The 23,422-nt window shown below is 35.9% G+C and overlaps 2 protein-coding genes across 2 annotated transcripts; one reads left to right on the forward strand and one right to left on the reverse strand.

Annotated features, from left to right (window-relative positions):
- The first annotated feature begins 919 nt into the window (after positions 1-919).
- Positions 920-8,862, forward strand: LOC107799297 (methylmalonate-semialdehyde dehydrogenase [acylating], mitochondrial). Its single transcript, XM_075248552.1, has 19 exons — positions 920-1,225; positions 1,328-1,392; positions 1,687-1,758; positions 1,873-2,034; positions 2,120-2,198; positions 2,284-2,438; positions 2,765-2,828; positions 4,782-4,861; positions 5,177-5,242; positions 6,305-6,355; positions 6,429-6,580; positions 6,681-6,771; positions 6,895-6,975; positions 7,730-7,807; positions 7,891-7,926; positions 8,014-8,057; positions 8,161-8,239; positions 8,495-8,585; positions 8,686-8,862. Exons 1-19 carry the CDS (start codon positions 1,201-1,203, stop codon positions 8,793-8,795), a joined length of 1,581 nt encoding a protein of 526 aa, XP_075104653.1. The 5' UTR covers positions 920-1,200; the 3' UTR covers positions 8,796-8,862.
- Positions 8,863-9,252: 390 nt separating this feature from the next.
- On the reverse strand, positions 9,253-11,707 carry LOC107773175 (uncharacterized). Its single transcript, XM_075248553.1, has 6 exons — positions 11,533-11,707; positions 11,296-11,322; positions 11,043-11,156; positions 10,671-10,944; positions 9,994-10,080; positions 9,253-9,819 (listed from the first exon to the last, which is right to left on the reverse strand). Exons 1-6 carry the CDS (start codon positions 11,577-11,579, stop codon positions 9,463-9,465), a joined length of 906 nt encoding a protein of 301 aa, XP_075104654.1. The 5' UTR covers positions 11,580-11,707; the 3' UTR covers positions 9,253-9,462.
- Between the last annotated feature and the right edge of the window lie 11,715 nt (positions 11,708-23,422).

Below are 23,422 nucleotides of genomic sequence, written 5' to 3' on the forward strand. Positions count from 1 at the left end.
GTGGCTACATCCCGTTATACTGCCTCCAGTCGGTGGAAAGAAAAATGTAGGCTGACGAGATGTCAATACACAGTGCTATAATAAGATTCGTTTCTTAGACAAATAGACAGTAAAGTAAAGGAACCTTACAAGGCTTGTAGTTATTGAGACTCTTGGTAATTTCCCATACAGCAGTTGAATGAATTCTTCTTTTCTCTTTTCCTTCCCCCTTAGTAGAAAAGGTAAGACTACCCTTAAGAAAATAAAATATTTTATTTATTTGGATCTGTTTCATTCTACTAAACTATTGTACAATCTTTAACCAAACTTAAAAGCCTCTTGTCCAACCCATACTTAAATGTAAAGTGCCACTAATGACTAATCTTAACTGCCACTAATTGGACTTGTCTATAGTCTATACATATGCTTCCATTGTACATTTGATGGTCTAAATTGACCAAATCCCCCCATATGTATGCTACTAGCACGTTTTCGTTAGATGTTATCATTCCAATATTGCCTATCCCGTATGTTCACTTAACATCTACATTTCCATTGCGATGATTATCTTTGGATATTTGCGACTTATAAACCTAACATTTACTCACATATAATATTGATAGTCCCACAACATTCTTATAAAACTTGCATTTCATTTTGGGTGAATGTCTTCCTATCCCATAACAATGTTGCAACACTTATCTATTTTAATCAATATTCAATATGACTTGAAAATTTGTGATCTATTCTGAACTTCATCAATCATGACTGGTTTTTCGAATATATTAGAGAGCTAATTACAGAGCTGCAATCAAGAAAATAGTTAAGCAAAAAGACTCGAAGGTGGCCGATATGCAATATCACCAATATAATTGGTTGTTTCTCCTTTAGTTTTTTTCTTCCATATTTTAAAAGGGGTTCTTAACTTTTAAAAAACAAAATATACCCGACACAGTATGACAAGTGACGTGGCTGATCTCCAAACTGGATAGCTTCCAAATGGGCAAAATTTTCCATTTTTATATGCAGCGAGGCAATATTTCCCTAACTCCTTATCACTGACTCTGATCTTCATCATCATTCATCAACTATCGGATAATCTCTAAAATAGTTTCTGAAATCGATAAAGAGTTAGAAAATTGCAATATCATTTATCTTCTCTGCTCTTTAAAAACACCATTTTCTTGGACCAAATATATAGCACGGTTAGTCTGAGGAACAATGATGCAGTTTTCAGTCCATAGAAGTAAGATTTCCCCAATTTATAGAATACCCTTTTTATTATTTTCCATATTAATCATGTCTGTTAATTGATATTAAAAACCCATAAATCTTGAATTTGTTGCAGTGAGGAAAGTGAGGTCTTTGACTCCAAGGGTTTTTGCTCTCTCTAATCATCACTTCTCAGTTGCAGTCAGTAGCTCTTTACGCCTTGTTTTAGTTTATTCTACTTTTTTTCTTAATCAACCACTCTTGATTTTTTCCCATTAATATGAAATGGACTGAAATGAAGCAAGTTTAAGCTTAATTAATGTTGAAGGTTCTGCCTTTCAGATATGAAAAATAGCCTTAGTGTAATCATACTTTGTTCTAATACTTTCTGTTTATACAATAGCTTGTTTCAATCAGAGATGCAGCTTTTAGTCTATCTAAGTTTTTTATGAAGCAGTGTTTTGAGCTAAAAACTTTCTTGGTCTTGTTTATCAGAGATTTCCAAATTTAATTGGTGGCAGCTTTGTTGATTCAAAATCATCAGAATTCATTGATGTTATAAACCCAGTAAGTGAATCGCATTAAAGTTGCAAATTTTACATGAAATGCTAATATGTTGGGTGCAGAATGTTCTTGGTTCCAGTTAGGGGAAGTTTTTGATTGCTTGAGTTTTGGTTATAGGCAACACAAGAGGTGGTTTCTCAGATACCTTTAACCACAAATGAGGAGTTCAAATCTGCAGTTACTGCAGCCAAGGAGGCGTTCCCGTCATGGAGGAACACACCCATAACCACAAGGCAACGGGTCATGCTCAAATTCCAAGAGCTTATTAGGAAGAACATGGTTTGTTTTTGTTCAATTCTGGTATCTTTCTGCAGTTCTTTGCTTGTGATCTCTGTTCACGTCATTTATCATATGTTTGTTCCAGGATAAGCTTGCCTTGAATGTGACTACTGAACAAGGAAAGACATTGAAAGATGCACAAGGCGATGTATTCCGTGGTCTTGGTTGGTTCTTCACTCACTAAGGCATAGGGAAACATCTTCTATATGATGACCGTGAACTTGAATTTCTGTTTTCTGTTTTATGAAGAGGTGGTGGAGCATGCATGCGGAATGGCGACTTTGCAGATGGGCGAGTATATGTCTAATGTATCAAATGGAATTGATACATATAGCATAAGGGAACCTCTGGGTGTTTGTGCTGGGATTTGTCCGTTCAACTTTCCGGCAATGATTCCCTTATGGGTAGGCCTATCTTATTTTTTTTGCTCCTTTCGCAGTTTCCATACATTTCAAGTGCCTTTCTCAAATCTCTTTATTGTTTAGTCTCTGTTCGAACTTGGTTGCCTTCTCTTTGACTTCTAACTTGCTTGAGGAATCAGTCTCATTTTCACATAACAACACTATGAGATCAAGAAAGCTTTTGTTTGTGATTGGTATGAATTTGTTTTTTTCTTTTCTTTTCCTTTTTTTTTTGTGTGTGTTGGGGGGTTTGGGGGGGGGGGGGGGTTAAGCTTAAGTTTCAGAAAATATGAGTATCTTTATGTAATTTATATCTGAATTTGGTGCAGATGTTTCCTGTTGCAGCTACTTGTGGTAACACCTACGTTCTTAAGCCTTCAGAGAAGGACCCAGGTACCTGTTCTCATATCTATCAATTATTGACTTATTTTGTAGCATACGACATTTGGTGTCTGTATCCGACAACCAGTTCGGGTTCATGCCGGATCGTTCAACTACGGAAGTTATTCACCTTATTAGGAGGTTGGTGGAACAGTACAGGGATATGAAGAAAGATTCTGCACATGGTGTTTATTGACCTGGAGAAAGCGTATGACAAGGTACCAAAGGAGGTTCTTTGGAGATGCTTGGAGGCGAAAGGCGTGCCGGTTGCTTACATTAGGGCGGGCGATTAAGGACATGTATGATGGAGCTAAGACTCGGGTTAGGACAATGGGAGGCGACTCAGAGCATTTTTCGGTTGTTATGGGGTTGCACCAAGGATCTGCACTTAGCCCATTTTTATTTGCCCTGGTGATGGACGCACTGACACACCATATTCAAGGGGAGGTGCCATGGTGTATGCTATTCGCTGATAACATGGTTCTGATTGATGAGACGCGAGGCGGCGTTAACGAGAGGCTGTAGGTTTGGAGACAAGTCTTTGAGTCTAAGGGTTTCAAGTTGAGCAGGACTAAGACATAATACTTGGAGTGCAAGTTCAGCGCCAAGTCGAGGGAAGCAGGCATGGACGTGAGGCTTAAATCACAGATCATCCCCAAGAGAAACAGTTTCAAGTATCTTGGGTCGGTTATCCAGGGGGATGGGGAGATCGACGAGGATGTCGCGCACCATATAGGGGTGGGGTGGATGAAGTGGAGGTTAGCATCTGGAGTCCTATGTGACAAGAAAGTTCCACTGATGCTCAAAGGTAAGTTCTATAGAGCGGTAGTTAGACCAGTCATGTTGTATGGGGCAGAGTGTTAGGCGGTTAAGAACTCACATATCCAGAAGATAAAAGTAGCAGAAATGAGGATGTTGAGGTGGATGTGCGGGCGCACTAGGATGGATAAGATTAAGAATGAAGGTATTCGGGAGAAAGGTGAGCGTGGCTCCGATGGATGACAAGATGCGGGAAGCAAGGCTCAGATGGTTCGGGCACGTGCGGAGGAGAAGCCCGAATGCCCCAGTAAGGAGATGTGAGCGGTTGGCTTTGGCGAGTAGGATAAGAGGTAGAGGGCGGCCCAAGAAGTATTGGGGAGAGATGACCAGGCAGGACATGGTGAGGCTTCAGATTTCCGAAGACATGACCCTTTATAGGAAGGTGTGGAGTTCGAGCATTAGGGTTGTATGTTAGGAGGTAGTGGAGCTCTTTTCTACTTCGTACCGGGTGAGAGGCTAGTCTGATAGGGTTGTGTTCTAGACTGCTAGTGGTTATTGTTGTGTCCATACTTTTCTTCCACTTTTCATAGTACCGAGCCTTACGTGTTACTGTTATTGCTTTTCATCTATTTTCTAGTACTTATGATGCTGTTATTATTTCTATGGTTTCTGTTGATGGTACTGATATATTGTCTTTTTCGTCTCCTTGAGCCGAGGGTCTACTGGAAATAGCCTCTCTATCCCCTTGGGGTAGGGGTAAGGTGTGTGTACACTATACCCTTCCCATACTCCACTTGTGGGATTTTACTGAGTTGTTGTTGTAGCATACGACATTTAGGGGAAGAAGTACATGTATATCACCAGTTATGTAAAGCGAAGGGTTTACAACTTAATAAAAGAGCTTATATTGAACCTATACCCTTCCCATACCCCACTTGTGGGATTTTACTGAGTTGTTGTTGTAGCATACGACGTTTAGGGGAAGAAGTACATGTATATCACCAGTTATGTAAAGCGAAGGGTTTACAACTTAATAAAAGAGCTTATATTGAACCTATACCCTTCCCATACCCCACTAAAAATAAATAAAAAGAGAAACCAAAATAATTGGCTGGAGTCATTTTATATAATAATAGACCCATCTAAAATAGTATCACTTATGCTCTTCTGAATTTGACTTATTTTTGTTTCACCGTTTGGTTTCAGGGGCTTCCATGATGTTGGCAGAGTTGGCAATGGAAGCTGGTTTGCCTGATGGTGTTCTAAATATTGTTCATGGAACTCATGTAGGTCTTTCCCTATAATTGCTAGTGATATGTTTTTTCTGCTTCCTTGTTTTAGTCCACTACATGTATAGTTTCTGTCTGACCCTACCCTATATTTTAAGCAACACCCTAAGATTGCGTAAAACTATGTAATGAATCTGCCTTTTATCCCACAATAAAAATTATATTGATGCTTCCAAGGAAGGCATTTTTCTTGGCCACATTCCATCCCGTCCATACCGTTTTAACAACACGGCTTACTGGTATTAGTAGTGAGATATAGTTGTGTCTTAATGGTGTATGTATGAGTATTCAGGATACCCCTCTGTCTTGCAGGACATTGTGAATGCTATATGTGATGATGACGATATCAGAGCCGTATCATTTGTTGGCTCAAATCAAGTGAGTACCATTATTTTTTGACTATTTAAGCCACAATTCTTAAGTACCTTATGCGTAGTTAAATACAGGATAATAAATAGTACAGTGTTCCCAAGACCAAATGAATCTATAATTTGCATGGTTTTGATCTTCTAATTTCTTTAGCTTGGTTTGGTTATGTTGTCTAGTGATGGATCAGTAGCTGGTTATAATTATTTGTGGGTGTTTTCTTTCTTCTTCTTCTTCTTCTTCTTTTTTATTTTATTTTATTGTTTTTGGTTTGGTTTTTGAGTTGAGCATAGCTTGTCTCTGCATACATTTTTCTAGTAATGATCTGCAGCTATCTTTGTTTTCTAATTTTGGTGTTTTAAGTTGAATCTGTACCCAAAAAGGTGTTGTTACTCCCTAAAATTCAGAAACTATTTCAAATGAACTATCAGAAAACATGAGCGACGAAAGTTGTCTTTCCCATGGAAAATAAAGGGCAGCCCGGTGCACTAAGCTCCCGCTATGCGCGGGGTCCGGGGAAGGGCCAGACCACAAGGGTCTATTGTATGCGGCCCTTACCCTGCATTTCTGCAAGAGGCTGTTTTCACGGTTTGAACCCGTGACCTCCTGGTCACATGACAACAACTTTACCAGTTACGCCAAGCTCTCCTCCCCCCTTTTAATTGAAAATATTTTTTGGTTTTTGGTGCCAGGAAATGACTTATTTTCTAAAAAAATGTTTTCCATCATCCCAAACACGCCCTAGATGCTCCATATTTTGTCTTTAAAGATTCACTTCATGGATTTTTACATTTTCTTTTCCGCTTAATATTTTGGTAGTTGTCTCATGCTTAGTTTTTGTGCTTTATATTTGGGTGGTCAAGTCTCTCCCATTTGTCTCTGCCTCTTTTGGCTTTCACCCATTCGCCATCAATAAGGTTTTGACACGTCACAAAGGCCCGGGTGGATGGTTAAGTGTATGCTAAAGTTTAACACATCAATGAATGAAATCCTGGTTTCTTTCAAATGAAATTGGTTGTCAATAGATCTCTCATCTATTTTGTATCATCAAGTTTACCGTTTGGTATATCCCAGGCTGGTATGCATATATATGCTAGAGCTTCAGCTAAAGGAAAACGTGTTCAGGTCAGTGCAATATTACCAACCCCCTCACTTATTGAGGTTAAAGACATGACTACTAATCATTGAAATACCTTAGTCCAATATGGGAGCCAAAAATCATGGCGTCGTCATGCCTGATGCAAACATAGATTCCACGATAAATGCTCTAGTGGCAGCTGGTTTTGGTGCAGCAGGACAAAGATGCATGGCATTAAGCACAGTGGTCTTTGTTGGGGACTCAAAACCTTGGTAATACATTTCACCTTGCTTATTATTACTCTAATTTTCTTTTATGTTTTAGGTTACCATTGAGACCTTTGAGGCAGGGTATTACTACTTTATCTTGCAGGGAAGAAAAGCTGTTGGAACGTGCAAAAGCCCTAAAGGTCAGTGGTGGAACAGAACCTGATGCAGACTTAGGTCCAGTAATTAGCAAGCAGGTGGGTGCATGGTTTAAGATTGCACAAACATGTTACTCAACGACTTCAGCTGCTTGCAAATTTCCACGTTTATGATTCTGGATCAACCTTTTTCTGCTTTTACTCATTTTTCTGAGACCACAGGCTAAAGAACGAGTATGCCGATTGGTTCAAAGTGGCGTTGATAGTGGAGCCAGATTATTACTTGATGGAAGAGATATTGTGGTATCTGCTTATATCCTGTTTGTCTTCTTATTTGTGTTTCTGACAGCACCCAAATTTCCATTGAGATGTTCTTTTTCATATAGATGCGAGCAAAAGGGTGAGTGATCAATGATAAAGAGGCTCTAGGAAATAATGACTTAAAAATGATGAAAGTAAGAGAAATGAATATCTGAAACACACATCGGACATTTGTCATAACCGCTTAATTTCAGGGTATAATTAATCAGTTTAGTAGTTCAAATGGTTGCTGGAGTTCGATTCTCAGAGTCATCATAATTTTAGAAGTAACAGAGCTTCTTGCCAATGAAACAGAGTAATGTTTGGCAAATCCAATCCTGTTTCAGTGCCCTTTATTCGTTCGGCAAAATTGATCTTATTCTTGCGCTACTTTTGGCTTTACTTGCAAAAGACGTGATTGAGTTATAAATCTGTCTAAACTCACAAGGTAAAGCAACGAGGAGCCAGGAGGTGCATTATACTATGTCACCAAAAAATGATGGCAAAGTTGATGGGATAGGTAGATTTGGCATTAAACTGCATGTTAGCTAAATGTCGAGTACAGTCCCTTTATGCCCTAATATAACGGGAAAAAATTACTTCTACTACTTATCAGGAAAAAAAATTTAGTTGTCAAACAAGAAAAGAAAAAAATAGCTTTATCCTTTTTTTTCTTTCATCAATAGCAGTTTCTGTTCTTCATTATGACACGAGCTGGGTCAGTAAAGTTTAACTGTTTCACCCTGATGCCTAATAGGTCCCAGGATATGAAAAAGGCAATTTTGTTGGTCCCACAATCTTGTCTGATGTCACTCCTGATATGGAATGTTACAAGGTAGCCGTCCTACATTCTCCAATCTCCCTCTTAAATTTCAGATTATGGCATATTAACACACAGAATATATGCCTTTTTTGCAGGAGGAGATCTTTGGCCCAGTTCTTATTTGCATGCAGGTTAGTTGTTAACTATTCTTCCATGTCGCATTACCAATACCTATCAAGTGATATACTAAGCTAGAATTGTCTTTTTGCTACTCTCAGGCCAACAGCTTAGACGAGGCCATTAACATTGTTAACAAGAATAAGTAAATCCAGTACCCTGTTCTTTTTTCTTTCCCTCCCACCCTCAAACTCATGTTCCGTTGAAGTGTGTTTGCGTCCTATACCAATGTCATCCTGCTTTTGCAGGTGGGGTAATGGTGCTGCTATCTTTACTACTTCTGGTGTAGCAGCAAGGAAGTTCCAAACAGAGATTGAGGCAGGCCAGGTATGATATTTCGCTGCATAAACTTGGTAACCTATTTGGAAAGAAAAAAAAAACTATGGTGATAAAATCCTCACTTAAAAACGTATGAATTACTGGATAGAGAATTGTGCTTCACTCTGTTTCTGCCTGTCTGTAATCCATGTATGTATCATTTGGCATACCATTTTAGGTGTTGCATAATGCAATAAAGCAAGTTTTTGTGTTTCCGCTTGCTGATAAAATTGTTTTTTATTTTGCTTGTGCTTCCTTTTGAAGGTTGGGATCAATGTTCCTATTCCAGTTCCACTACCATTCTTCTCTTTTACCGGATCTAAGGCTTCTTTCGCTGGTGACCTCAATTTCTATGGTAAGGAACAAAGATATTCATTCTAGTCTTTATTTGTATCCGCGTCCTGCTCGGGAAATGGTACTCAATTTCATTTTATTGTTTGGGATGTGCATTGTAGGCAAGGCTGGAGTTCAGTTTTACACACAGATCAAGACTATAACACAGCAATGGAAGGATTTGCCAGGTGGCTCTGGTGTCTCTCTAGCAATGCCAACTTCTCAGAAGTAATAAAAAATGTATTGATGAACTTCAGAATACCCTTTCTAGAATGCAATAAAAAAACCTTTTTCAGAAATTGTCCCTCTCAAACTAGCCCCCTCATGTCCCCTGTGTTAATTTTCGTTACCAGATTTTCAATTCCTCCGGCTAAAAGTACTCTGTTTCCCTCTCCTCTCTTCACTATCCTCCCCCTTTGTGTGTGTGTGTGTCTGTTTGATGCCCTTAGAAAGGGAAATAATCAAAACACCCGCTGTAGGAGATGGGTGAAATCCCATTTGAGACAAAAAATGTAAAGCGGTTTTTTCTCGTTGTTCCTAAGCCTTGGTGGACAGAATTAGTGGTGGGAGGTAACATGTACCTAATGAAATAGTCAACATGTCCCTACCACTGTTATCTAAAAACAAAAGGAAAAAAGCCTTTCTGTTTACCTATTACTTTTCTGTAAATAACTCTCAACACTTCGAAATTCTCAACAAGCCACATGATTCTCTTTCAAAACTTGCCATTGAGACTTGTAGCGGCTGTTGCACATTTCAATAGTTTTCAGATAGCTGAAGCTAGCAAACCTGCTATGATAACTAACTTGAATGTATGATAATAACCAGCTATAGTCGGTAAACTGTCCGTGAATATATATAACTCATTCGTCTATAGATATGGCTTGGTCCAAATATCTCTAAGAAGCTCCTGTATTAGCAGCAGCAAAAGATTCTTGAAGCTTTGCCAAGTGCTTTCTCCCCTTAAGATGTGCAATCATGTCAATCTCTCCAGAGCACCTCAAGCTACAGAAATTACACCATAGCTTGGCCTCAGCCCTGTGCCTTTTCCCACGGAGATGGGCTTGTAGATTCTGCTCTGAGGAGTTTGTCACTTGACAAATTGCACAACTCCACCTTGTCTGGAATTTTTGTATAAAACATGTCTCGGGGAGTTTGATCACTTCAGCACTTGCTCGAATGGTTGCTTCATAGACCTCTATAGCTGAACCTGCTTTTTTCTCAATCTCAACTACATTTTCAACCATACTTCCAACCTGCAATTTTGCAGTGGACATGTTTAATCAGTGGCAAAGATATTTCAAACATGCTTCAAAGAAATTAAATGAACTTCTGTTTCCTCTTTCTCGCTATCTTCTTCCTTTTTTTTTTTTTTTTTTTTTTGGTTTCAAACATGGAAATTACTTATTCAAAGGGTTAAGAAACATAACCTGGTTTAATTCAGCTGCATCACCTTTTGCTATGCACTCCATCACTTCGATCTCTCCCAAAGCCAGGCCATCCCCGTTGCACTCTGGCTGTATAGCCCATACGATAATTACTTTGTGGATTTTCAGGATTGGAAGTATACGCAGACAGAAAAATTCGCTTTTACAAAGAGAGAATGATATATGGTCTAACTAAAGCAAATTCAAAAATGTTGTATTTGGACTGCTAAAGAGAAAATCGTAGCTGCTACGTCATAATTACATACTGACTAAAACACAAGTTGAAAGTTGCTAATTCAGCTCATGGGTGATGGATATATATATATATATATATATATATATATATATATATATATATACAGAGAAAGAGTCCAATTTCTTATAACTGAAAGTTAATGGTAGTCTCACTTTTCAAAGAACTAGCTGGCATGAATATTAGAGGAAGTGACTATCTAATTTGATAATGAACCGACATTTCTTGCTAAATGGCACTTAGCTTATAACTTCTATACGCTTAAAGAGTGTAAAAGATTTTTACGCCATCAACTCACCTAAATGATAACATATCAACTAAGCGAAATTAGTAACCTGGAAAACAAGGCACGTTACCTACTACAACAATCAAAATCCGCAAATTCTTAAGAATTCTTTATAATGTCAATGTATATAAGGTAAATCACCTTGCTAATTTTGCTTGCAGTAAGTTTTGCCTGAGGTTCAGATTCATTCTCTTCAAAAGACCTCTCTGCTACAGACAGAAACTTCTCTTTCTTGATAATTGAATCTTTCTTTAGCTCATTAAACCATTCAGTGATAGTATATAGGTTGACATCAAGTAGTTTTACTTGCAAACATGGAAGAATAATATTTTGGTAAAAGTAGAATGCCCCATCAAACTGAGGTATCACCAACCAAAAGATAGCAACTAATCTTATATATGACCACAGAGGTACCCTGCAATGGTAGATCAGAAACATCAGTATATGAAATGTAAATTCTTGTATATATAGTTACATGTTTTGCGGAAATATATAGAGTACGATTTATAGTACAGTTTCTCAAAAACTTGCTCGAGCAGATGAATAAAAGAAAAGATGATCCAATATGCTACTAGCTTCCTCAAGTCATGCTTCGATCCAGTTTCAATCGTTCGAATAGACACGTATCTGAAATAGTACCACACAAAAGCATTTGTTAACATTTCTAAAATAGCACATCTAACTTATTTGTTGGTATTGTGCAAATTGGTATATCGAGAGAAGAAAAGAAAAATCAATTGTGGTAATGAAGAGTTTCCAGTCTTACAGAGGATATCCTAGAGCAAGTATCGGCCTGCAAAAAATTAACGAGCAGGAAAAGACGAAGTAAATACTATGAGTATGCAATCAAAAATACATGCAAAATACATACTTGTATACTATACACGCAAAATGTACTTGAAAAATCCCCTTCTCATTTCCAACTTAATTTATAGGATTTTGTATGCTCAGTTCCAATTTCTGAAGCAATAACAAGAAGCATGGAGAAAGAAGAAAGAATTACCAAGCTAGGTAATCCATGCATTGAAGAGTTACAGTGACAAGACCCATTTGAGAAAATCTTTCTTTTATCTTTATTTATATTCCTTCAATTTTCGCAGCTTTGAGTTCTTGTGAAGTTTATTGAAATTATTATTATTATGTGATCAGCCAGAACTTAGACGGCCTTTGAAGAGGAAAAGAAGACGAAAGGGAATGAAAATTGGAGGTGCATTTGCTTTGTAACGAAGAAACTCGTGTCTACTAATTAGTGGAAAATGGAAGTCATTTTCGGGAATCTAATCCCTTCTATGTTCCCATTGGAACCACATGTAACGTTTCCACTAAACTATATTATAAATTGAAGTGAAAATGTGTATTAATCAACTATAATTTAATGATAATCATATTTGTGATGAATGTGTTAACAATATTCATTGAATTGGTGTAAATACACTGTACAAGTAACTTTTACTGTTGTGATTTACTCTACTCAGAGAAAAATGAAATGAGGCCTGAGGTTTCTCTTCTGTTTAATTTGGTTTATCCTATGGAATTTAATGGTGATAAAAAAAAAAACACCCTAATTAATGAATTTTGGTGCAACTTAATTCCATTCATCCTTTTTTGCTTTTCCCTTTGTACAGTAATTTGTACTTTCATTTTCTTTTTCAAGTTTTTGTTTAATCCCATTAAAGTATATTTTTTTAAATTCTGTTCTATATCAAATGGAGAAGAGATTTTAACACTGTTAGTCCCTTTGTAAAGAGTTTTAAATAAATAACATTACTTTTGCTTTATTTTAAAAATAGCACATTCATTTACAATTAAAGCATTTTTTAAGATTCTTTACATGGCATTTAATTTTGAAAATACTAAGCACAATTCAAGGGATTATTGAACCACATTAATTTATTATAATATTCTCTCTCATCATTAATCTAAACTTGCCATTTTTTTTGAATTTTGATTCCGAATAGGTGCTCTAAGGAAAAGTCCCCTTTTCATGATTCTCTCATATACAATCTAAATCAATCCACATTCCATAATCTTTTTTTCACTTCCATAAATAAATACTCACCCAAATATCTTAAAGATACTGAAAAGAAGCCGCCGTTGGAACTTCTTGTATTTTTTTCAATGTTTAATTTTATACTACATAATTTTATTTTTTCTCCAAGATATACCTTTAATATAATATATTTATTCCATCAATGTCATTTATATGGTTTATATATATATATATATATATATATATATATATATATATATATATATATATATATATATATATATGTGTGTGTGTGTGTGTGTGTGTGTATTGTTTATACGTATATTATACATTGTATATCGTATGTTTAATATTTAATATATATACTATGTATATAATAGGTATATTTCGTGGATTAGTTTTACAATGAAATGTTATAAGATGTGTGTCTAACAATTATATTGATTGTATAATTAATGCAACAATATTTTTTTCTGGTAGGTTTGAAGACACATACTTATATTATATATAAATAGTTGGTATATTTAATTTATATATTGTATTATTTATGCTACTGCAATTTATATATTGTATTATTTATGCTACTGCAAAGCTAGTCCTTTATGTTTTTTTCCTTCTAACTTTTGATGATTATCTAAAAGGTAAAAATAATATTTTTTGAAGAGAGAAGAATAAGTTAATGAAATAGATATAGTTAGCATTAACTAAATTTCATATATTTAGGAATTTTTCGGAATGGATGCATCATGTTGATATAGGGATTGAAAATAAAAAGATTGTTATGGCGAAATTTTAGGCTTAAAATGAGGGTTCCATTTCTGGCAGGGGTTTGTTAAGATGGTAATTTTTTCATGGCTACAATTGGAATATTCATTTTAATACTTAAAATCTGCAATTTTGTTTTTTTACATTGCCTAGTTACGAAATCTTCATGAATGCTGTGTAAATATTAAGGACAAAGTGTCATGTATTTGCACCTTCCTTTGTTAAACTTTATGACATCATGTCCTTAACTTCATATGTGCAGTGTAAATATTAAGGACATAATGTCCTTAACTTGTATTTGCACATTCTGTTGTTAAACTTTAAGACCTCATGTCTTTAACTTAATATGTGCAGTGTAAATGTTAAGGACATGGTGTCCTTAACTTCATGTGTGCAGTGTTAATGTTAAGGACATAATGTCCTTAATTTTATGAATATTGTGTAAATATTAAGGATATAGTGTCCTTAACTTCATGAATGATGTGTAAATATTAAGGACAAAGTTTCCTGTATTTGCACCCTTCGTTGTTAAACTTTAGGACATCATGTCGTTAACTTCATATGTGCAGTGTAAATGTTAAGGACATGGCGTCCTTAACTTCATGCGTGCAGTGTAAATGTTAAGGACACCATGTCCTTAATATTTACACAACACTCATGAAGAAAGGGTAACAACGTCTTTTCGTATTAATTTTAATAGAGTAATGACTATTTTTGTTCAGCATTAAAAATACTGGATAAAAACAAAATACCATGTAAAAAAGTGGCTATCCCACGCCATTTCTACGGCAATATGCGTGCTGATCCAATCACAACTCTCTTTATTAGACGTATATACTACAAGGAAATTTTCATAACTAAACAAATTCTAAACAAAGATTACAAATTTTTAGCCTAAATCCCAATGTTACAACTGTGTCACAGAAAATATTTATATTCTATAACAAAAACTCACTCCCATTATAATTGGGATATAATTAACCATTCATAAAAAAAAAAGCAAAATTGAATGGGAAGAGAATAACGTCCATTAAAAAAGTTAAGATTGTTATACAGTATCGCCGTCCCCTAAAAAAAAAAAAAGATTGTTATACAGTATCGCCGTCCCCTAAAATAGCCACAATTTTTTTTTTTAATATTAATATATAAGATACATAAAATACACATGTTTTATACAAAATCAGTATATATTTTTGTTCATTTAGCAAGAGCTCAAGGAACATTTACCCATCTATATTATATTATAAACTTATTTACCCCTGCTAGAGAGATAATCACTTAATTAGAGAGGTTATCATTTAATTACAATAACATATAGAATTTATTATTTATATATAAAATAATGTATTAGATTCTAATTTTACTCATTTTTCTTCCCTCTTCTTCTCCCTCCGCAGAGTGAGAAATGACAGGAAGGTGCACGAGCTTTGCTTGCCAGATTCTGCCTTCAGCAAATGCATCCAGATTTATGTTGCTATGGGTTTCAGCAATTCACAATAGCAGCAGACGCAAATGAACGAGGAAATCCGACTCCCAGTTAAATGGATGACAGCCTCTTTGAAATTTATATCTCAATTTTGATCGAATTTGGTGAAGATTCGAGTTGATTTTGGTTGGAATTTCAGATAGAAACTCGAGGAAGAAGATATTAAAAAACATATATATATATTTTATGTCAGGTGTAGAAACGGTATACAAAATATATATAATTAATATAATCACATACAAGTTGTATATAAGTTGTAGATAAATTTTAGTTTTTAACCTGATTTCTGTACACAAAAATTGTATTTGAGTTGTAGATAAGTTATAGATTTTAACCAAATTTGTATATATTTTTGTAAAAAATTTATTTAATTTCTCTAGATAGAAAAACTTAGATAAACCTGGTAAATAATTTTAAAATTTCGTATATACGAAAAAGTCTCATCAGTCAAATATGTTAAAAGCCCAAAAACTTCTTCTTCCCATCGACTTAGGCCTCCATGAATGGTAAAAGTTGCACGGGGCATCCTATTTGGTCGCTCACATTTAACATATACCCACTTTTTAAAAAAGTTTTAACTTACACCCACTTTTTATACAATTTCAGGTTTCTTTCTCCTCCTCATTCGTTTTCTCCTCCTCCTCCTCCTCCTCCTCCTTCTTCTTCTTCTTCTTCTTCTTCTTCTTCTTATTATTATTATTATTATTATTATTATTATTATTATTATTATTATTTGGGTGACAATGGTTTTATTTGGTGGTTGTGAACATATTTTAATGTACTTTATAATATTTTACAATGGTGAGCTTGTATGACGCTTTATTTTTTACTATTGCTTAGGATTTCTTCTTCTTTTTCTTAATTGCAAAATGGGTTCATTAAATTTATTGTTGTTTTGACAAATTGATGATTGGGGTTTGTTCCTGATGATATTTGGAGGTTATGTTTCAAATTTGAGCTCATTTGGAGTAGATTTAGGTATTAAATCGTATATTGGATTGTTATAATTCGAAGAACAAATTCCTGTTTCTGGGCAATTTGTACTTCTTGCCTATTTAGCCTTAAGTGCATAAAAACCTTGCTAGTACATCAGACTTGCACATCAGACCTTTTGGCCTTAAGTGCATCTGAAGTGCAATTGTTCACTTCATACTTATTGGCCTTAAGTATAGCAAAATGTTTGTTGCACTTAAGACCTTTTGGCCTTAAGTGCATCTGAAGTGCAATTTTTCACTTCAAACTTATTGGCCTTAAGTGTAGCAAGACGTTTGTTGCACTTTAGACCTTTTGGCCTTAAGTGCATCTGAAGTGTAATTTTTCATTTCAAACTTATTGGCCTTAAGTGCATGAAACCATTAGTTACACTTCAGACGTATTTGGCCTTAAGTGCATCTGAAGTGCAGATTTTCACTTCAGACTTATTGGCCTTAAGTGCATCTGAAGTGCAATTTTTTACTTCAAACTTATTGGCCTTAAGTGCATGTAACCATTGGTTGCATTTCAAACCTATTTGGCCTTAAGTGCATTTGAAGTGCAATTGTTTCACTCTAGACTAATTTTTTTAACTTCAGAACCGATAAGTCTGAAGTTGATCGTAAAGTGGGTACGCTTGCAAACGTTTTTGCAAAGTGGGAATAGGTTCAATTGTGACCCCAAAACCGGATATAGATGCAAAACCTTGCTAGATGTTGCATACAATTTTCAGGGCCCAAACATAGAAATCCATGGGGTTCTTTACCCAAATAACTGTTCATATTCATTACTTACTTTTTTTAGTCATATATATAGTTTATACATTAATTATATATGATTATATATATAATATATAAATTATACATATATTATACCTCCATTGATTTTTTTAGTTTAAACAGTTGGGTGGACGGTTATTTGGGTTAATTCTTCAAATCCCCATGCCTATTCTGCATCAAACTGGGACCTAAGTTTACTTTCTAAACAACACTGATGACCTATCTATTTCAAGTTGAAAATTTTACCTCCAATAGCAAAGGTATACAAAATATGTGCAACTAATATAATCACATACCAATTGTATATAAGTTGTAGATAAATTGTAGTTTTTAACCTGATTTATGTACACAAAAATTATATTCGAGTTGTAGATAAATTGTAGATTTTAACCAAATTTTTATATATTTTGTAAAAAATTTAGTTACTTTCTATAGATAGAAAAACTTAAATAAACCGGGTAAATAATTTTAAAATTTCGTATATATACGCAAAAGTCTCATCGGTCAAATATGTTAAAACCTTAAAAACTTCTTCTTCCCATTTGTATAAGCCTCCAAGAAATGCCTTGCGAGATGTTGCATACAATTTTCAGGGTCCAAACATAGAAATCCATGGTAAAAATAGCATGGGCTAATCAGCTTTCGGACTAGTCATTCAAAAATAGCCAGCGTTTGCCAAGTTATTAAAAAATAGCCACTATTTTACTGCAATAGAGATCGGTCCAGCATAATATACCGGAGTTCGGTGTACCTGTGTATGAACTTCAAGCATATTATGCTGGAACTCCAACACGCGAAAAGTTCCAGCATAATATACTGGAGATTCGAGTACCTGTGTATGAACTTTCAACATATTATACTGGACTGGTATACTTTGCTGGAACTCCAGTATATTATGCTGGAGTTCTAGTATACTTATGCTGGAACTCCATTATATTATGCTAGAGTTCCAGTATACTTATGCTAGAACTTCAGTATATTATACTGGAGTATTTTCCGGATTTTGAACAGTGTTTTCGTTCAAATTTATCTTTACATGAAAAGTGTCTAAATTTGGATTACTTTGAAAGTGTGACTATTTTTGAATGACCACTCGTAAATCTGGCTATTTTTGAATTTCTCCCTAATCCATGGGGTTCTTTACCCAAATAGACATTCATATTCATTATTTACTTTTTTCTAGCCATATATATAGATTATACATTGATTATATATAATAATATATAAATATATACAACACATAAATTATACATATATTAAACCTCCACTTGCTTTTTGGTTTAAATGACTGGGTTGGCGGTATTTGGGTTAATTCATCAAATCCCCATGCCTATTTTGCATCAAACTGGGCCAGTCCATACCCTTGACCCAAGTTTACTTTCTAAACAACACTAATGGCCTATCTATTTCAAGTTCAATAACTGATCGACATTTTCTGCTTTTCTACATTATGAATTTATTTGTTACGAAAAAGCATATATATAGCCCTTTTAAATATAAAAGATCGCAAAGCTTATATATGTCAACTCTTAATAATGATTAATGTGCTTAACTTTGATCGATTGTCCAAATTTGATGCGATATAATAGTGCATATAACTTCCATCTCACTTTAAGTGGTTTAGTTCGTTTTTAGCCCCCAATTTAAGTAATTTGAAAAGTGATAATTGTCCTCAGTCCTTAAAAATTTCATATGAAAATAGTAGGGAATTATTAAATTAGAAAGGATCACTATCTAACAACTAAGCTTTTATTAGAAAACAAAATACATTACGAATAAATTGATAGTCAAATTTCATTATTTGAGCCGACAAAATTGAGGTAGTACAATCGATTATTGATCAACGAATTAATATTTCACAATCAACTTTTTTGCAGTGGTTGACCTGAAAAATGTTTGATAAATTGTGCCAACTACAAAGAAATTTCTTCTTTCATATAAAATTCATATTATTTGCCCATTTTCTACAATATATTTGCAGGCAAATTCAAGAAGCTTTCATTTGTCACCTGTTATCACCTTCATCACGCATGTATGTACACACTCCATAATAGTAACGTTACTTATAGAAAATCAAAATACTAGTAATAATTAAATATATATAAGACTCATTATATAAGAAAAGCTTACGACTGCAGTAGATTGAGTAATCAATTTTGTAACATATAGTATTAAGCTTAAAAATGAGTAACATATTTTATTGGTGTTATATATTAAGCTTAAAAATGAGTAAACCTCTGTCATGAGTAATAATTCAAGATTTAAGTGTCATGAGTTTTGATGGAGAGAATTTATACGTAACGTGCTTTCTCAATAAGCTCTCATACTTTTTCCACATGAAACGAAAGTCAGCTTACATGATTTCGTATGCTAAGGTAAGAACTATATATTCTATTCATTGGTAGTTGTATACCACAAGGTAAAGAGGAATAAGAAAAAAATCTCCTTTTTTTTTCATATAAAAAATATGCATTGATTATTACACAAAAATATGTATTTGACTATTATTATTTTGGGAAGCGGTATACTGTGTAAAAATCCCAATCAGAAAGTCAAGAAAAAATAATGTATGACCTTAATGCTCTTAAATTCCAGGGAACAAATTGGTTATATTGTATTTTATTTGAAAGTTTATGTCCCTTCATTCGTTAAAAAAATGTTTCTTTACCGGTGTATCTGGTGCGACGGAAAATGTCGCAAATAGAACATATTTGCTAGAATTGTTTGACTTTTAAAATTATTTTTATTATACTGTATATTGTGATGCGTCGCGGATTGGTCTCGGCACGGTGTTGATGCAGGACGGTAGGGTGATTGCCTACGCGTCTAGACAACTGAAGGTTCATGAGAAGAACTATCTTGTCCACGATCTTGAGTTAGCAGCTATTGTTCATACCTTGAAAATTTGGCGGCACTATTTGTACGGTGTCCCTTGTGAGATTTATACCGATCACCGGAGTTTGAAGCATCTGTTCAAACAGAAGAATCTTAACTTGCGTCAGCAGAGGTGGTTGGAGCTGCTTAAGGATTATGATATTACCATTTTGTACCATCCCGGGAAGGCCAATGTGGTGGCGGATTCTTTGAGTCGCCGGGCGGAGAGTTTGGGAGCTTAGCATATCTACCAGTAGCAGAGAGGCACATGGCATTGAATGTTTCCAAATTGCGAATTGAAGTGTTGTGAGAGGCTCGTTGAGCATCGGAGTCGGCATTCTTCTCCATCATTTGTTTAAACATGTTCTCAATTCGCCCCATCTCATTTTTGGAAGAGTTAGGACTATGGGAAGGATAAGGAGGCGGGTTGCTTGGTTGTTGATACATCGGGGGCCTTTGAAAATCCGACCCCCGATTCCCTTGATTATTGTTCCATCCCCCTTGGTTGTTGCCTCCCCAATATCCTTGACTATTTCCACCCCAATTGCTTTGGTTGTTTTGATTGTTCCAATTCTCTTGATTGTTTTGACCATTCCAATTACCTTGGTTGTTTTGATTGTTCCAATTCCCTTGATTACCTTGAGATCACCATTGTTGTTGATTCGGGCCTTGAGAGTTGTTTCTTTGCCCTTTGAAGTCTTTCACATATTGTACTTTCTCCTCTTGTTCATGGTAAGATTCATCTTGGTCAAACCCACTATATTCTTGCACATATTGTTCTACATGATTTTGCACTTGTTGACCCTTTTTCCTTCGCTTGTTCACCATCATATTTACTCCTTCCATTGCATTTACTTGCTTAGGGCCTTGAACTTGTTGAAGTTGAGCTTTGGCTAATTGATTCATTGTGGTGGTCAACTCGGCAATTGCTTGTCCATGATCATGTAATTCTTTATGTATGTGAATCACATTTGGATCAACACAAGTTTGGTTGAAGTATCCGCCATTTCATCTAAGATCTCACAAGCTTCGGCATATGGTGTTGTCATGAAATTTTCACCGGCAAGTTGGTTGACCACACATTAATTGGTAGTATTTATCCCCTATAGAAAGTTTGTTGAATCATAGCCTCAGTCATGTCATTGTTCGGGTACTCTTTCATCATAGTTCGGTACCTCTCCCAAATCTCATGCAAAGACTCATTGGGTTCTTGTTTGAATGCTAGAGTCTCATCTCTAAGAGTAGCCATATGTCCAGGAGAAAAGAACTTGGCAATGAATTTCTCTGCCAATTCATCCCATGTATGGATGGAATGGTTTGGCAAACTTTCTAACCAATCCAAGGCTTTTCCCCGTAGTGAAAAAGGAAATAGACTCAACCTTAATGCATCCTCAAAGACGTTTGTTTGTTTACTCCCCCAGCAAGTGTCCACAAATCCTTTCAAGTGTTTGTACGCATTTTGATTTGGAACCCCATTGAAGAATTCCCATTGCTCTAGCAATGTGAGAATAACATTTATGATTTGAAAGTTGCCCGCGCTAATGCGGGGCGGGACTATAGCACTTGCATACCCTTAATTCGGCAACACCCGATGTGGAACCGCTCTTGGTGGAGGTGGAGATGAAACGGGAATGTTGTCTTGAGACGGTCGGCCTTGTCTATTTGCTTGAGGTTCAGAAGGAACCTCTTCAACTTGGTCATCATTGACGCCCACATCCCCCAAAGGCATGTTTCCGAGAGGATCATTGTTGTTGAGAGCCATTGTTTCACCTACAATTGTTTCACCAAAAAGATTAGTAACATGAAAGGAAAATAAGACAATTCACACCCAAAACCATATATATAGCTAAATCCATTTTTTATGCTCTCAGGCAACGGCGCCAAAAATTGATCTCGCCCAAATCACATCTCAGTTTGGGTTTGTGAAGTGGTCGATTGCAATAATAATACCCAACTAGGAGTCGGGATCGAATCCACGGGGAGCGTAGATGGGATTAGGTATATATTCAGACTAAGCACGTAAAGTGTCTAAGATGCACTTCCACAAACTGTGTTTTGATTCTACTTCAAAATTATGCTACGGTTTACAAATGTAAAGCTAGAGAATAATATTTTTGGAGTTGCTTTTCAAGTATGTAAAAGATCTAGGGCTATGACTTCCACCTAGGTGTTTGCCTAACGGGTTGTGAGGTTTAAAGCGGGTTTTATTGGTCGGGGTGTATTATAGCAATCAACACAAAATAACCCACTCAATACCTCTCGGTAATAGGGTGGTTTTGTCCAATTTAGTTTTCTCAAGTCCAAATGGGTAATGCACAACACAGTTGATAGATGCTTAAGTAGGGTTTAACTATCTCTAGATTCAACCCTTTAATTAGGACTATCAATTTCTTGAATTCATCCCAATTTTTTGTTAGCCAAGTTTTTCTAGACTAGATCTCTCTTTCTCAAGTAGAGACTAAGTCAAATAGGCTTGTATCAATGTTTGCAATTGTTAATTCTACAATTATAACAAGAACTGGGCTAAATATTACACGACCAACCATAAACAAGCCATAAATCAAACACTCATTAGGTACCCACACTAGGGTTGGGTCACAACCCTAGCTAGAAATTTAGCTACTCATAGTGGGTGATGAAGAAAATAAAGAAGAAAAGATGATTAAACTCATATTTAATGATAAATAGATAAAAATCCAATGTAAAATTGACAAACCATGATAAAGTTTCCTGAAACACTAAAGAAAAACGGCTACCAACTTTCACATATTCAAAAACTTGACCTAATTTCGTAAAAGTAGTCTATTTATACAAAGCTGGAATTTTCAGATAAAAATGCCCTTTAGGAGGTTATGCGGCCGCACAATTCTGAACTACGACCGCACTTCTTGAGTTCTGGGTGCGATCGCACATCTTGAGTTCTGAGAATCGCACAATTCTGGGTGCGGCCGCACATTTGATTTCTACGACCGCACAATTATAGTGTGGTCCGCAGATCTTAATTGTCTTGAATTCCCAACTCTCCGAACCTTGACTTCTCCGACCGCACAATTATTGTGTGGTCCGCACTTTGCATTGCAGCACTGTCAAATTTTCTTCTTGTTCTGCGGCCGCAGACAGAATTCTGCGGTCCGCACTTTACCCCCCTTGCTTGATTTTTGTCCTTGTTCAAAATCACTCCTTCTTGAGTTGAATTTTATCACTTTGGCTCATTTTCCATTACTCCTGCAAGTTAGCATATTTCATCAGTTTTCGTGAATACCTTTAAGCATTTTTGAACTAAAACGAAAATCAAAAGGCGCAAATAAGTAGTCAAAATTCCCACTTATCAGCAATCCCGAAGAGAGGCCCTCGAGGAGATTCATGCTAAAGGGCTCGAAGACGAGGCCAAGAAGTTGGCTTATCCCGAGGAAGACTCTGAGGGTTCGAGCGGATCCGAGGGTAGAGGAGACTCCAAAGACCTTGGCGACGAGGCGGACTCAGTGATGACCAGGACGTTTAAGTGCCTAGATGAAAGCCTCTCCATGAACTGGCGATAGTAACTTGCTGTCAAGGCTGTTTGGCCTTTGTAAAGACTATATGTATATATATAATATAAGTCTTCTTTTTCCCTTTGACAATCTCTAAGTTTTGTTATGCACTCTGCTTTATTATTTAGCATGAAATAGTTAGGTCATGTTTAGAGGTTTGAACAAGCCTTAACTTCAACATTATTTTGTCTAAGGCATCGTGGGGGTTCGGTATGACCAGAACGTTTTCCCAAAGTACTTATAACTTTTTAGATTATTAGAAATTTTTCAAGGCCTTAATTTTTATTACGGGACAGACATCTCCGAGCCGTTTTAATATGGTCGTAACCTTTTTAGTTCGGGTAATTCCAGTGGACTTGTCACCTCGAGTTATCCGTGCTTGCCTAAGATAACAGTCCCCGAATGGGTATGGCCGTAGCCTTTAAGGTTCGGGCATTGCCTAATAGGTCTTGTGCCTCCGGGCTCCCTTAGCCCGAGCCGTCCGAGTTTGTTTTTGG

The sequence above is a fragment of the Nicotiana tabacum genome, unplaced genomic scaffold (genome assembly GCF_000715075.1).
Source record: "Nicotiana tabacum cultivar K326 unplaced genomic scaffold, ASM71507v2 Un00001, whole genome shotgun sequence".
NCBI lineage: Eukaryota > Viridiplantae > Streptophyta > Magnoliopsida > Solanales > Solanaceae > Nicotiana > Nicotiana tabacum.

Bases quoted from the DNA above. Each gene is read 5' to 3' on its own strand.
- LOC107773175 (XM_075248553.1), bottom strand. From the start codon at position 11,579: ATGGGTCTTGTCACTGTAACTCTTCAATGCATGGATTACCTAGCTTG. The intron at 10,081-10,670 runs GTGATTTACCTT...TGGGCTATACAG, and splicing joins CTGCAAGCAAAATTAGCAAG to CCAGAGTGCAACGGGGATGG. The intron at 9,820-9,993 runs GTTATGTTTCTT...GCAAAATTGCAG, and splicing joins ATGCAGCTGAATTAAACCAG to GTTGGAAGTATGGTTGAAAA.
- LOC107799297 (XM_075248552.1), top strand. From the start codon at position 1,201: ATGATGCAGTTTTCAGTCCATAGAA. The intron at 1,759-1,872 runs GTAAGTGAATCG...TTTTGGTTATAG, and splicing joins TCATTGATGTTATAAACCCA to GCAACACAAGAGGTGGTTTC. The intron at 2,199-2,283 runs GTTGGTTCTTCA...TGTTTTATGAAG, and splicing joins CGATGTATTCCGTGGTCTTG to AGGTGGTGGAGCATGCATGC.